This window comes from Apis florea, unplaced genomic scaffold (assembly GCF_048593485.1).
Source record: "Apis florea isolate Af1SG1 unplaced genomic scaffold, ASM4859348v1 contig_2272_pilon, whole genome shotgun sequence".
Classification (NCBI taxonomy): Eukaryota; Metazoa; Arthropoda; class Insecta; order Hymenoptera; family Apidae; genus Apis; species Apis florea.
The window spans coordinates 705,449-717,255 of NW_028256549.1; the positions used below are offsets into that span (position 1 = coordinate 705,449).

Sequence of the window (11,807 nt, forward strand, 5' to 3'; positions counted from 1 at the left end):
TAGGCACCAATAAAGACTTCGGTGGTCCCTCGCATTCGAGGCCTCTTCTTTAAAAAAAAAAACGTATTGTCGCGCCATGTAGGCAGAAGCAAAGAACGAATAGTTAAACAGATTTTTACGGTACTTTTTCTCGACAACGGTTAATCCACCGATGGATGGATTGCTAATATTTTTCCGAATTCTTTAAGATTCTTTACCGAGAAACACGATCTCAGAATTTCAACGTAGAAAAAATTCTCTAAAAATCCTTTTATCTTTTTTTTTTCCTTTCCTTTTATAATCCCTGCATCTCAAATTTGAATCGAATTCGGCAAAGAAGAAAAAAAAAAAGAAAAAAAGAAAAGAGGACGTGGAAGATGGACGCCGGTGATGATGAATACGGAATATATTCGGTGGAGCGAACGCTCGAGTGGATACGGAAGCGCATAAATATCGAAGGATCGCAAGTATGCGAGTGGATGACGCATTTCCTGCGCGAAACCGCAATAAGAGATTTCACTGTGCAGACGCAACATCGAGGGGGCAATAGGTTGTGCAGAGGTCCTGAATAACTTTCAGAGGAAGCAGGTGCAAGGGGGGAGAGGAGGAAAAGAAGGTCGTAAGATACGCGTAACGGTACCTAGAGTAGGCACGAATATCCGCTTGCAAGCTGTCGCGTCTTTTGCCGCGTCATCGCATTGTCATCCAACTGTGACGAATTTTTCATTAGGCATCATTTCGTAACGATCATCCGACAATTTTCTTTCTCTCGCTCCCTCTTCTTCATTTCTAATTGCGAACGGTACCCGCAATATTTACTCCCTTTAATCCAAGGGAACACGTCGAACACACGCGATTTCCCTCGAAATTATAGCCCATTGTCGGTGGCAAAATGGGCGAGGGCTCCAACGCTTAATTGGCTTACAAAAGGAACGGTTAGCAGATAAGAGGCAACCATGTGCGAAGAGTCGTGCGAAAATCGTGTGGACGCCGGATAATGGATGCGAGATTATCGTCGTTGTGCACAACAAAGAGGAGTATCGTGGAGGAAGCTATCGTACACGTTTTTCGCACGTGGTTTTATTATATCATTTTAGAATTCGTTATCGAATTCTATCACTCGGACGAAGAGAAGCTTTTTCCTTCGAGCTTCACTCGTAGTATCTCGTTTTTCACTCGTCCAATAACTTACGCTCCTTGTTTAACGATTAACACGAGCAAATTTTATAAAACTATAAATAATATCGATTTTTTTATTTCGTGAGAATTCTATTCGTATTATAATGGGCCACTCGTTAATCTCGGCGCTCGGCTTCGTTATTCATACTCGAGCGAGTTCGATCGAGTCATATAGTTCGTATACTTATTATACGAGAAAGCAGCATACTTTCGGCCGATTCTCGTTCGAAATTAGCCTTTGAACCAGGAAGTTCGATGTTACTCTATATTTTTACCTGAGATCCACGTTATTTCGGTTTCTTACGTTATAAAAAAAAAAAAAAAAAAATCAATACGTACGCGCAGAAGGAATATTTCTCACCATATAGATCAGCATACGTAGCAACCTCCACACCCCTGGCATCCTGGAGGTCCCAGCCTCTCACGATGAGATACGCCTTCCTGGAACGAGAAACGTTTTTGTCGTTAAAAAGTCGTATACAGCCTCGGCTCATCGTAATCGTATGCAACCTGCAAAAGGAATTTGCAGCCGGATCTATTTTAATTTATCCGAGCACCATGGTCTAGCGAGCAAATTAACTGAATACTATCCGCTTCCAGGTCGCGCTTCGGATCCCAACGAGGTCTCGGCGTAAAATTGATTCGCCAACGGAGAAATCATAGTTGCATAGGAGAGGGGTTTGTACGAGCTCTGTACAGATATTAAATTCTGCGATATTAAATTTTTCACGGGATTATATTATCACCGCGAGTATCGATCCGTTAATCCTTTTTATTTCTCGAAAACGCTCGTTTATCAAATCTTCGTTAATGCACGCGGGATCGTTGAAATCATTGAAAATGATGAACGAGCGGAACGGATGAAACGGGTTTCGGTATATTTTCGTATTAATATATTTCTATTTCTCATCGATGATTATCCGTTGAACACCGAGATCCGCCGTGAAGATAGCGCGCGCGCCAACGTGGACCACCGTGCGTCTTTATGCGCGAAAAAAAGCGATTTTTCAGGGAAGGGAGGGAAGAAGAAGTTTACAACTGGTTTCGTAGTTTCGTGGCTGGCCTACTTATTTTTAGTATTATACTTTGTTGGCTCGAATGTAGCCGAGTCGCTAATGAATCGATAAGCATTTTACCGGTTCGGCTGGCTCCTTCCTTTGATCACGATCTAAACGCCGCGTGTAATTGTAAATTTAAACACGCCGATATCCTAACGATATCTCGTCCCATAATCAACATTTCCGAAATAAATGAACGAATGACAATTAGAAAGACGTGTTCGTTTCTTCAATTTTATTCTTATCTCTCCTCTATGTATGCATACATATTCAAAACCCGACCCTATTCTCCATTCATATACACGTATATTTTTAATCTTAACTAACGGTTATAGGTTCGATCGTTTCGATAGATCGATCGAGGTCGATCGAGGTTCAAATTTTTAATCTTATAATTTTATAATGGGGAAGAAACGAAAGGCTGAGAGGAAAAAAAAAAAAAAAAGAATCGAAGGGAGTGTCCGGGATCGAGACGAAAACGTTGGCAAAGATAAAAATGAAGTTAACGATCCCGAAACCTGTTCCACGCGACCATTCATAAAACCATTCGACGACTGTGGTCCGTTTCCACGGTAAGCCATTTATGAATAGATTAAACCGACGGATCTCGACGTTGTACGTTTGCCGGTGTACATCAATCGCGTGTCACTGTTGGAACCAGCAGTCGGTCCATGATTTACCGATCAGCTTCACGATTCTCGTCGATAATAACTTTTTAATTAGCGTTACGTCACCACACTTCTTTTCTCCTCTCTCCCTTAAATGCACCGCCTCTCTTTCCTCTTAACAACGCTCTAAACGATCTATTCAGCTTTATCGATTTTTCTACACCATACGATCGTCTACTAACGAAGCAACTCTCCAGCAACTCTTCATCTTCTTTTTCGCGCTTAAGAAATAGAAATAGAGACGATATAGAACTTCGTTTTTTGTCCGAGAATCTTTTTGAAAGATTCAATTTCACTCGTACGTCTAATTTCCTAAATCTAATCTCTGTCAGACGTCTCATCCATACGTATATGAATATTGATATATATATATATAAATTGAAACCGCTCGAGGGGGAAGGATAGCTAGCTCGCGGCGAAGCAAAAGTGGTTGCACACATCGTTAATAGCGATATGACATATACGGCGTGTCGTAAAATCAAATCCTTCTTCCCTCCTTCTTCCTTCCTTCCTTCCTTTTTTTTCTCGTTCCGTAGGAACAGGAAGAGTGTAGCATCGCGTGGAAACGGCACGTCGATTCTAAAGCCTCCGTTAATAGACGAGGCAAAAGGAAGAGGGAGCCGCGGAGGACTGAGTTAATTAAAACTGAGTTTATGTCGCACGCGTAAGTGGCACGTCACGAATAATAATAGATGGATGTGAACAACGCTGGCAACAACGTGTGCGGCTCACTCGTTCAATCAACGCGATCGATTCAAACGATCTACCAACCATGATTCGACCGATTGTTGATCTACGATTTTTCAATTTGTTAAATTGCACTGGTTCCTCTCGTTCTTGCGGGACGACAGAGAGGAGGGGGAAAATCGGATACTAAACAAAATCGGCGCGAATTGGATTAAGAGTATTGATAGAAACTTAGTCACGCCTCGTTTTACCGTGTTCTTGCCTTCGTGCTGGTTGAAAAACGTTCTCGGATACACCGTGTAATCTTCGCGATCCGTGAGAAACGGATAACACGGTTAGAAGGTCTGTCTGCGGAGAGAAGCGATTGATCGATGCATAAGTTTAGAAGTGAGGTGGTGGAGGAGGAGGCGTTATTGTTCCGCCTGAGAATTTAATTTTTTTTTTTTTTAATTAAATCCCTATAACATAATCGTTGTTGCATCGTGCCTATTAACCGATTAACGTTTCAGCTTACGTGAGATCGAACGAGCATGCAGGAGGACACGGGACGATGGATAAGATTGTAAATACAATTCGAGGAAAATAGTTTTCTACCTTATAAATTTTAATGGGGCTGTTTCTGCGAAACGGGAAATGTTAATTGACTAATTATAACGAAAACCAGTCTGACCCATATACATACATATCCTCTCTACCCTAGATTTTTAACGTTACGCGGTAGGTCGAGGATTAGCTGTTCTACACGCGCGCAGACACGGACACGGTAGCGCGCGCGCTACTTAATCGGAACGCCTACGAAGCAACTCATGCGTATAAAAGTTACGATGCAACTATTGTCGCCATCAGCATCGGCACGATCACTTCTGTCGTTAATGTTAACTGCTCTTGCAACCATTATCGTTAGTACTGTTATTACAGTGTAACTGCTATTCCCGCGTATTACAGCCCGCGACAAGCTTCCCGTCCTCCTCGTCCACCGAATCCTTCCGTCCGATATCGAGATAAAATCGACTCTGAAAAAATTTCTTCTTCCATTCGTAAAACCCGATCTCTCCCGATCCCGAATTCGAGAAAAAATTCACGAGATTATACTCCATTCTGAGCGAATAAATACCGTGTATATACGAAAATACACCAACTCCCTTTTTCTTCCTTTCCTTCTCTTTTTCTTTCTTACTCTTCGGTTCGAGAATCCGTTTCCCGGAATGTGTCAAAGTTGGAATGCAGGGAGGGGGAGGGTCGGTAACGGTGTCCACGACTCGCCACTTCTCGGGCGGAGGATCCCACGCTGTAATGTATTTCTTCGCCGGCGCTCTCTTTCGCGAGAATTATTATCCTTTCCCATATAACCGACTCCCTCTTGGAACGAAACCGGACGCGCGAAAAATAATAAATCGAAGAAATCTGTCGATGATCGCGTTGGCTGTCGCCGCGTTGGCCAGATCGGTACCAGCCTGCTGTTAACGCGAGTTTAATTTCCCGTGGCGTTAAAACGTGTCGTAAAACGGCCGCTTGATTAAGCATTGAAATATAATACCGATAGATAGATACCTTGTATTTTACGATTGCCATTATTTATTTCGTGTTCCGTGCGTTTTATTGTTTTGTGCCCCATCGCCAAAATGGGGTTGGTTTCTCGAAGGAGAGGAAGGAGGGGAGGAATGGAAAAAACCACTTTGATCGAAAGTTTTAACCTTGGAAAAAAAATTGTGTGAAAGACAAATACTCGCGAATTCTGGAGGAACGCGTTGGGAAAAAGGGTTTCACGTAGGAAGAGAAGAGATCTCTCGTAATACGATATCCCCGGTCATTAACTGTTACTGTCATTAATTCTTATATCCCCGTGCAATTTGTAAGTGTCGCCAAAGTGAACGGTAAGTTATTTCGAAACCGTCGAGGGGAAGTCGAATCGACGAATAAAAACCGACGAACGTCTATACAGATAGACGCACAACGGCCGGTGATCACGAAGCGGTACGACAAACTCGTTCCGCGGCAAAAAAAAAAAAAAAAAGAAAAAAAGAAAAAGAAAAAGAAAAAAACCTCCTCGTAGATTTGATCACGAGCAACGATTAATTATTAATCGCGTAAAAATGTGAATATCGTATTTTTTTTCCTTTTTTTTTTTCTTTTTTCTTTTTTTCCATCAAACGATGCATCGACCGCGCGAACGGCAATTAGCGGCGATGAGAAATGACAGAATTATTCGGGGGAAGAGAATTTCTTTCTTAATGAACACGTTTCACGATCCGTACGTTAACGTGCTTAAACGTGTTCCCCGTGCAACTCGCTACTTTTAAACGAACGGTATCTTCGAAATAGTTTCGAATACTCGTGCCAGTAATGCACGCGATAAGTAGGATAGGATCGTGATACGAATATTTTCAAGTTTATCGAATTATATATATATCATAGGAAAAAAAAAAAAAAAAACGAAGAAGAGAAAAATGTTTTGAAAAACTCCAAGAGCTAAGAAATAATAATAAATAATTCATGCGATATTCGTCATCCAATAATATCCGATATATTTCGATCGATGTTGTGAGAGCCAACTTATTAAAAATATATATATATATATAAATAATAGATAGACGTAACAGATTATTAAATCCCTTCCGGCAAAATTCGGACGAAATAACGTTCCGGTTAACCTTCGAACACGTAAACGCGCGTGATCCCGGTCGCGACTGTTATACGCGGCCCGAGATACCAGCGTCGGAGAATTATTATCGGTCGGCAAAATGGAAGAGAGCGGGGCGCGCGGAGAGAAGAAGCGGGAGATTCCGTGTAGAGCGGAGTTCGAGTAATCACGGACCATCACCGATCCATTCACCGCCGGTCGAGATCGGTTGCGTTAACATTAACGGTTAATGCGACCCAGTGATCGCCGCGACGAGGAGGACATCGAGGAGCGGCAATTATCGCGTGCGCTACGTCCGAGGGCCGCGTATTACGCGTGCTCGAGCTTGCACCGCCCCCCTCCCCCACGCCCCGACCGCGTGAATGCATTCGCGAGTAGTACGTGTACGTGTTTATGTAAATAAGGCCCGTACGTACACACGGCCAGATAAGAGAGGTATCGTGAATGGAGGAAAGTGGCGGCGATACCGGACGGTATGCCAGACGGACGAGTTCTCGTTCTCTAGGGGGGAGAGGGAGGGAGTGGAGGGAGAGAGGCGACATCGCGTTACGAAATTCCGATGCTCCGCCGCCACCATCAGGTGCCGTCAACCCGCACCTCTTTTATATGAATATATCCGTCAGCTGTTCTCAAGCCGGTATCGATCGAGCCAAACAAGTAACTTTCCTCCTTGCTAATGGGTGAAAATCAATTTGATTCGCGGAGAGAGATCGTCGACACGCGGAGGAAGAAGTAGGTTCATTGTGGCGGACCAGAGAAGAGAATTTACGATTACTTGTATCGTGGTTATGTACGTGGCGATGAAGCGTACTACATATGTTCTTCCCGTAAAGGATGGAAAGCCCGGCATATATCCGGGACGCGAGGTTGATCCGCGATAAAACTTACGTGGAAACTGTTTCGGTCGGATATCGGTGCGCCGCGTTAGTACGTTACATTCCATACGCGTTCTCCTTTACGATCGAACGATCGAATCGGATGTGCTGCGCGATATTCGCGCAATGGAAGGGAAACGAGCCGAGCTCGAGAGAGGAGTTTCGTTCGATCATCTTTGTTGAAATTCAGGATAGTACGGTCGAACGAATTCTAAAAGCGGCTCGGCGTGTCGAGGCTCGAATCGTTTACCGCACAGCCGACAGCTGTCGCGAATCATCATTATCCTCGTTCGACCTGGCTACGGAATAACCGTAGGGGAGGGGAGAGAGGGAGGGAGCGAAGGGAGGGGAGGGGAGGGAAATAACAAAGAAACTGGGTTAACGCTACTACGACCACGTAGCGTGCTCCGTTTCCACTCCGTGTCCGCGTCCCATTAATCCGTTTCTCTACGAAACGGACTTCTTTTTTTCCCCCCTTCATCTCTCTCGGCCTCGGATGAGTCGAGAAATATCGAGAATAACGAGAGAGAATTCTCGCCCCCGAATCGTAGCCCCCAAACGGAATAACGAACGAACGAATGAACGAACGAACGAGTGAATCGCGTACGACGACGCGGAGACTCTGGCCACCGTCGAATAGTTTTCAATAGAGGATCGTATAGCGAGAGCGAGGATACCGCGTCGAGCGAACGTAACACCGTGGCGGATAATGGATAATGGCACGAATCCATCGGTTTTCGTGCGGGAGAGTGCGCCACGCGCGCGCCCCGTTCCGAATCGTCCGCTGTAAATGATACGCGCACGCATCCGTTCCGCGCAACCCTCCCCCTCGCTGCCCCGATTACGCTTTCGACCCAGTGTTCGCGACGCTTGATGCGTGAAGCATCATAGAATATCCTCGTTCGGCCGGCCAGAAACCGATAACCGTTCGCGATACACGCGCGATTCCGTGGCTATCGATGACCACCGATCGATATTCACCGTTTGCCGCGCGTGAAATTCGTCGCCCGCGGTTTACAGCGTTATTTCAACAGTTGAAGTTGATGTTGATGTTGAGCGAAGAGATCGGACTCGAATTTTCGTCGTTCGTTTCTTCTTCGTGCGAAGGGAAGGGGGAGAGGATCGCGTTACCAGTCTCGCTTGGACAAAGTAGACGAAGCGACGACGGGGTATCGACGGGGCACGGAGGAGAAATTACATACACCGGCAAACGAATGCAAAGTTATGTCGGGCGCGATCCGAATGCCGCGGCAGGCCAGCAAGGAGGTTGAATGCCCCCGTACAACGTACGGATTAGCGCTCGGTACCAACGTGATCGTATGCCTGGTGAATATTTCATGAAGCGCGGAAAAAAGAGATGACACCTGTTCGAAAACCGTTAGCGTACTCCTTTTGCCCGCCAACGACGGGGCGGCGATGGGCAAACGGACGCTCGCCGACTTATTTCGATGCAAATTTTAAAAAAGGACGCGAGCCGCGGCTAAGTTGGGTCCGCCTCGATCGTGCATGCCCTTGATGAGATCGCAACGTTTCGAAGTCAACCCACACACGTGGCCTCCGCGATCTAAGCGCGCCGCTCGAACCGGTCGATTTAACGTTATACAAATAACGAAAACAGGAGGGTTTCTCTTCTGACGAAAGTTTCGACGAGGATGTTAAAGATTTACAGGCGACTACGACTTTTATCGGCTGTTTTTAAACCATTTATTCAGATCCGGTTTTCACCGGTTCCGTTCCCAGTTTTTTTCCCCCCGCGTATTCACTTCGTACCCGAACGTCTCGCCATTCTTCTACAATCTTTACACCTTGGATACGATCAAACTCGATTCGATCCTAGGTTTCGAAGAAGCTAAGCTTTGCAATTTTTATTACCTTAATTCCGTTCGAGTTAAAAAAAGATAGAACTTTTAATTTTAGATCTAAGTTTCGTCGAATAGGTAATCGCGCGGAGGAGGAAAGGAAACGCGTTGGCGTGGCGTTCGTTCAAAATGTTCGGAACGGAGAGGAAGTTCTGGAAGGGAGCCGATCCAGTAATTAGGATGGTACAAAATCGATAATCGGCGTGTCTTCGAAACGAATTTTTCGGGTGTAGCAGCGTGCAGGTGTAGCCAGGTGTACGGGGTCCTTCTTTAGCATGTTATGCACGCGCGTATACTCGAGAGCCGGTCCGTGTGGACCCGAATCGGTCACCCTAGTCGACCCTCCTTTGCAGGGATCGCATAATAGCCGCGGCGAAACATCGATTCTTCGAGAATCCGGATTATTTCGCGATTAACAAGATCGTAACAGATCGTCCAACATCCCGCTCTCTAGAATATCGTTAATTCCTAATCGCCAATTATACCACCCAACTTCTCCTTCTTTCCTTCTCCCCCCCCCACCCTTTTCAAATATTCTCTCTATTCGAAATTCGAATTTCGTTCCATCCATGAACGTTGCTCGCACGCGGTAAATTAAGTTATCCGATTTCGCGGCCGTTCTTAATCTTTTCGTCTCTCGAGGAAGGAAGGAAGGAAGGTAATCAGACGACGTATTCGTCGACGGAAGCGAGTAGTGGCGACGGTAGTACGAGTGTTGGTTGGAATGCGCTAACTCGGTGCTCCGCGAAGCGGTTTGATCCTCGACGACTCGAGGAGGAAGAATGAGAGACGGATACGAAATAAGGAAGAAGAAGAAAAAGAAGAGAGAAAAGAGAGAGAGAGAGAGAAGAGGGAGAGAAGAGGAGAGTGGAAGAGAGGCCCGCGGGAATGGTGGCTCGGTGCGTTCGCGATTGAAGATGGCAAATGGGCGAGAGAAAGAGGGTACGAGAGGGAGCGAGGAAGAGAGAGGATCTGTGTGGAAGCACGTGGAGATTCGAGGCACATTGCGCCCAGACCAGCGGCACGAAAATTTGGTGAGGGCCTCCTTGCCTGCGGACCGACCACATTCCCTCCCCACCCGATTTCCTCGTACGAGAACCTTATCCGCCTGCCTGTTTCGCCGTGGTCCACTCTATCCGCGCGCGCGTTTATATCGACAGCCCCGGATCATCGGCCCCGGCTCGCATTAACTGTCCCAACGACCAAAGCGGCCCTCCCGCCTTCAATGGGGGAACCCCCGGTTTCGTTTCCAGCCCGAGAAAAAAACGAGCCATGCCCCGTATTCGTTCCACGAGAATTACACGAATTGAGAGAAAGAGAGAAAGAGGAGAAAGAGAGAGAAAGAGAGAAAGAAAGAGAAACGCTATTATTATCAATATTATTATTATTATTATTATTATTATTATTAATAATAATAGTAGTATTATTAGGAATAAAGCTCACCTAGGGATCGCGGAGTGCGCGTGGAGTCGCCACGTGTTAGCTGCAGCTTAGCGGCTCCTCGTGCCGCATCCCGGCAGCCGCTTTATCGCCTTATCAACCCCGCTTTCTCTTCCTCTCGAGCTTTTTAAGCCTTTCCTCAAAGAAGCCTTGCCCTTCTCGTTCCTCCCCGTGTCCGTGCCACTGTCCCTTAGATCCCGCGTCGAAAAATGCACCTGTGCGATCTATGGAGCGCAGGTTTATCGCCGGCACCCCTCCTCTCTTCCCCCTCCCTCCCCCCCCCGGATTGATTCGATCCTTCCCCCCCGGGGACGAAACGCGGAAACGGAAGATTCCGTCGTCACTCAAAAAGCACTCAAAACAAAAAAAGAAAAAAAAAAAAGAATAAATTGTTCACCCGATAGATACCGCCGCGGACAGATCTGCACGGCGATTAATTATTAATTACACGGATCGGATCGCTCGACAATCGCTACCAACGATCATCGTCATCGCTGGAAGACCGGCACACCGCGATTGTTCGTTCGTTCGTTCGATCGAGGGGGATCGACGCGAAAAGTCCGTGAAAAGTATCGATCGCACAGGAAGGGAAGAAAGAAAGAAAGAAAGAAAGAAAGAAAGGAAGGAAGGAAGGAAGGAAGGAAGGAAGGAAGGAAGGAAGGAAAAAAGGAAGGGATAGAATAAAATAAAATGAATAAATATAAATATGTGTACAAAGATTGAATTAAAGAAGAAAAAAAAAAAAAAAAAAAAAGAAAATAAAAATAAAAAGGCAAAAAAGAGGAGATCGTGGTCAGGGAAAAGGATGTATATCGGTTGCGCGATACACAGCGAGAGAGAACGAATACGAAACTCCCGTTGGATCGTGGCCGATTCGACTGAGCATCGATAACGGCAGTGTGTGGTACCGGTAACGGGCAACAGCGACGGCGACGACGATGATGACGAAGACGACGACGACAAGTAGCGTATCCGCCAAAAGATCCGCGACGTACGTTCGTCAATTTGTCCTCTCCTCCACTACTGTTACCTCCACCTTTCCTCTCTCTTCCTTCTCTCTCCCTCTCTCTCTCTCTCCCTCCCACCTTCCCCCCCTCCCTCCCTCCCTCCCTCCCTCTCTCTCTCTCCCCCCTTCTATCCTTCTTTCCACCCTGCGCCCTCACTCTATCTCCGTCCCTCCTCCTCCTCCACCTCCCCCTCCTCCTCCTCCTCCTCCCCCTCCTCCTCCTCCTTAGTCCTCTCCGTTGCTCCGCTACGAAAGAATGCGCAACCACACTGGTTTACGGTTCCGTTCGCGACGAAGATGTTCTGCGGACTGATAACCTGCCGTCTACTTACCTCCGGCGAGCGCCCCTAACGCGCCGAACTCCCTGGCACGACAGGTGCTCCGAACGAGGAGTGGGAATAAGAGGATGGCCCCG

At 46.4% G+C, this 11,807-nt stretch overlaps 1 protein-coding gene across 2 annotated transcripts in view; it reads right to left on the reverse strand.

The window, feature by feature from the left end:
- Positions 1–11,445, reverse strand: part of m (zona pellucida domain-containing protein miniature) — a 19,785-nt gene extending 8,340 nt beyond the window's left edge. Inside the window, exons 1-2 of one of the 2 annotated variants that reach the window (XM_003692050.4) lie at positions 10,390–11,445; positions 1,520–1,599 (exon numbers count right to left, since the gene is read on the reverse strand). In XM_003692050.4, the coding sequence (XP_003692098.2) occupies positions 1,520–1,561 (42 nt within the window). In that variant the 5' untranslated portion in view covers positions 1,562–1,599; positions 10,390–11,445. Of the gene's footprint in view, positions 1–1,519; positions 1,600–5,122; positions 5,142–10,389 lie in introns of those variants that run through there. The other variant, XM_086902469.1, reaches the window with a different exon arrangement.
- Positions 11,446–11,807: the final 362 nt, after the last annotated feature.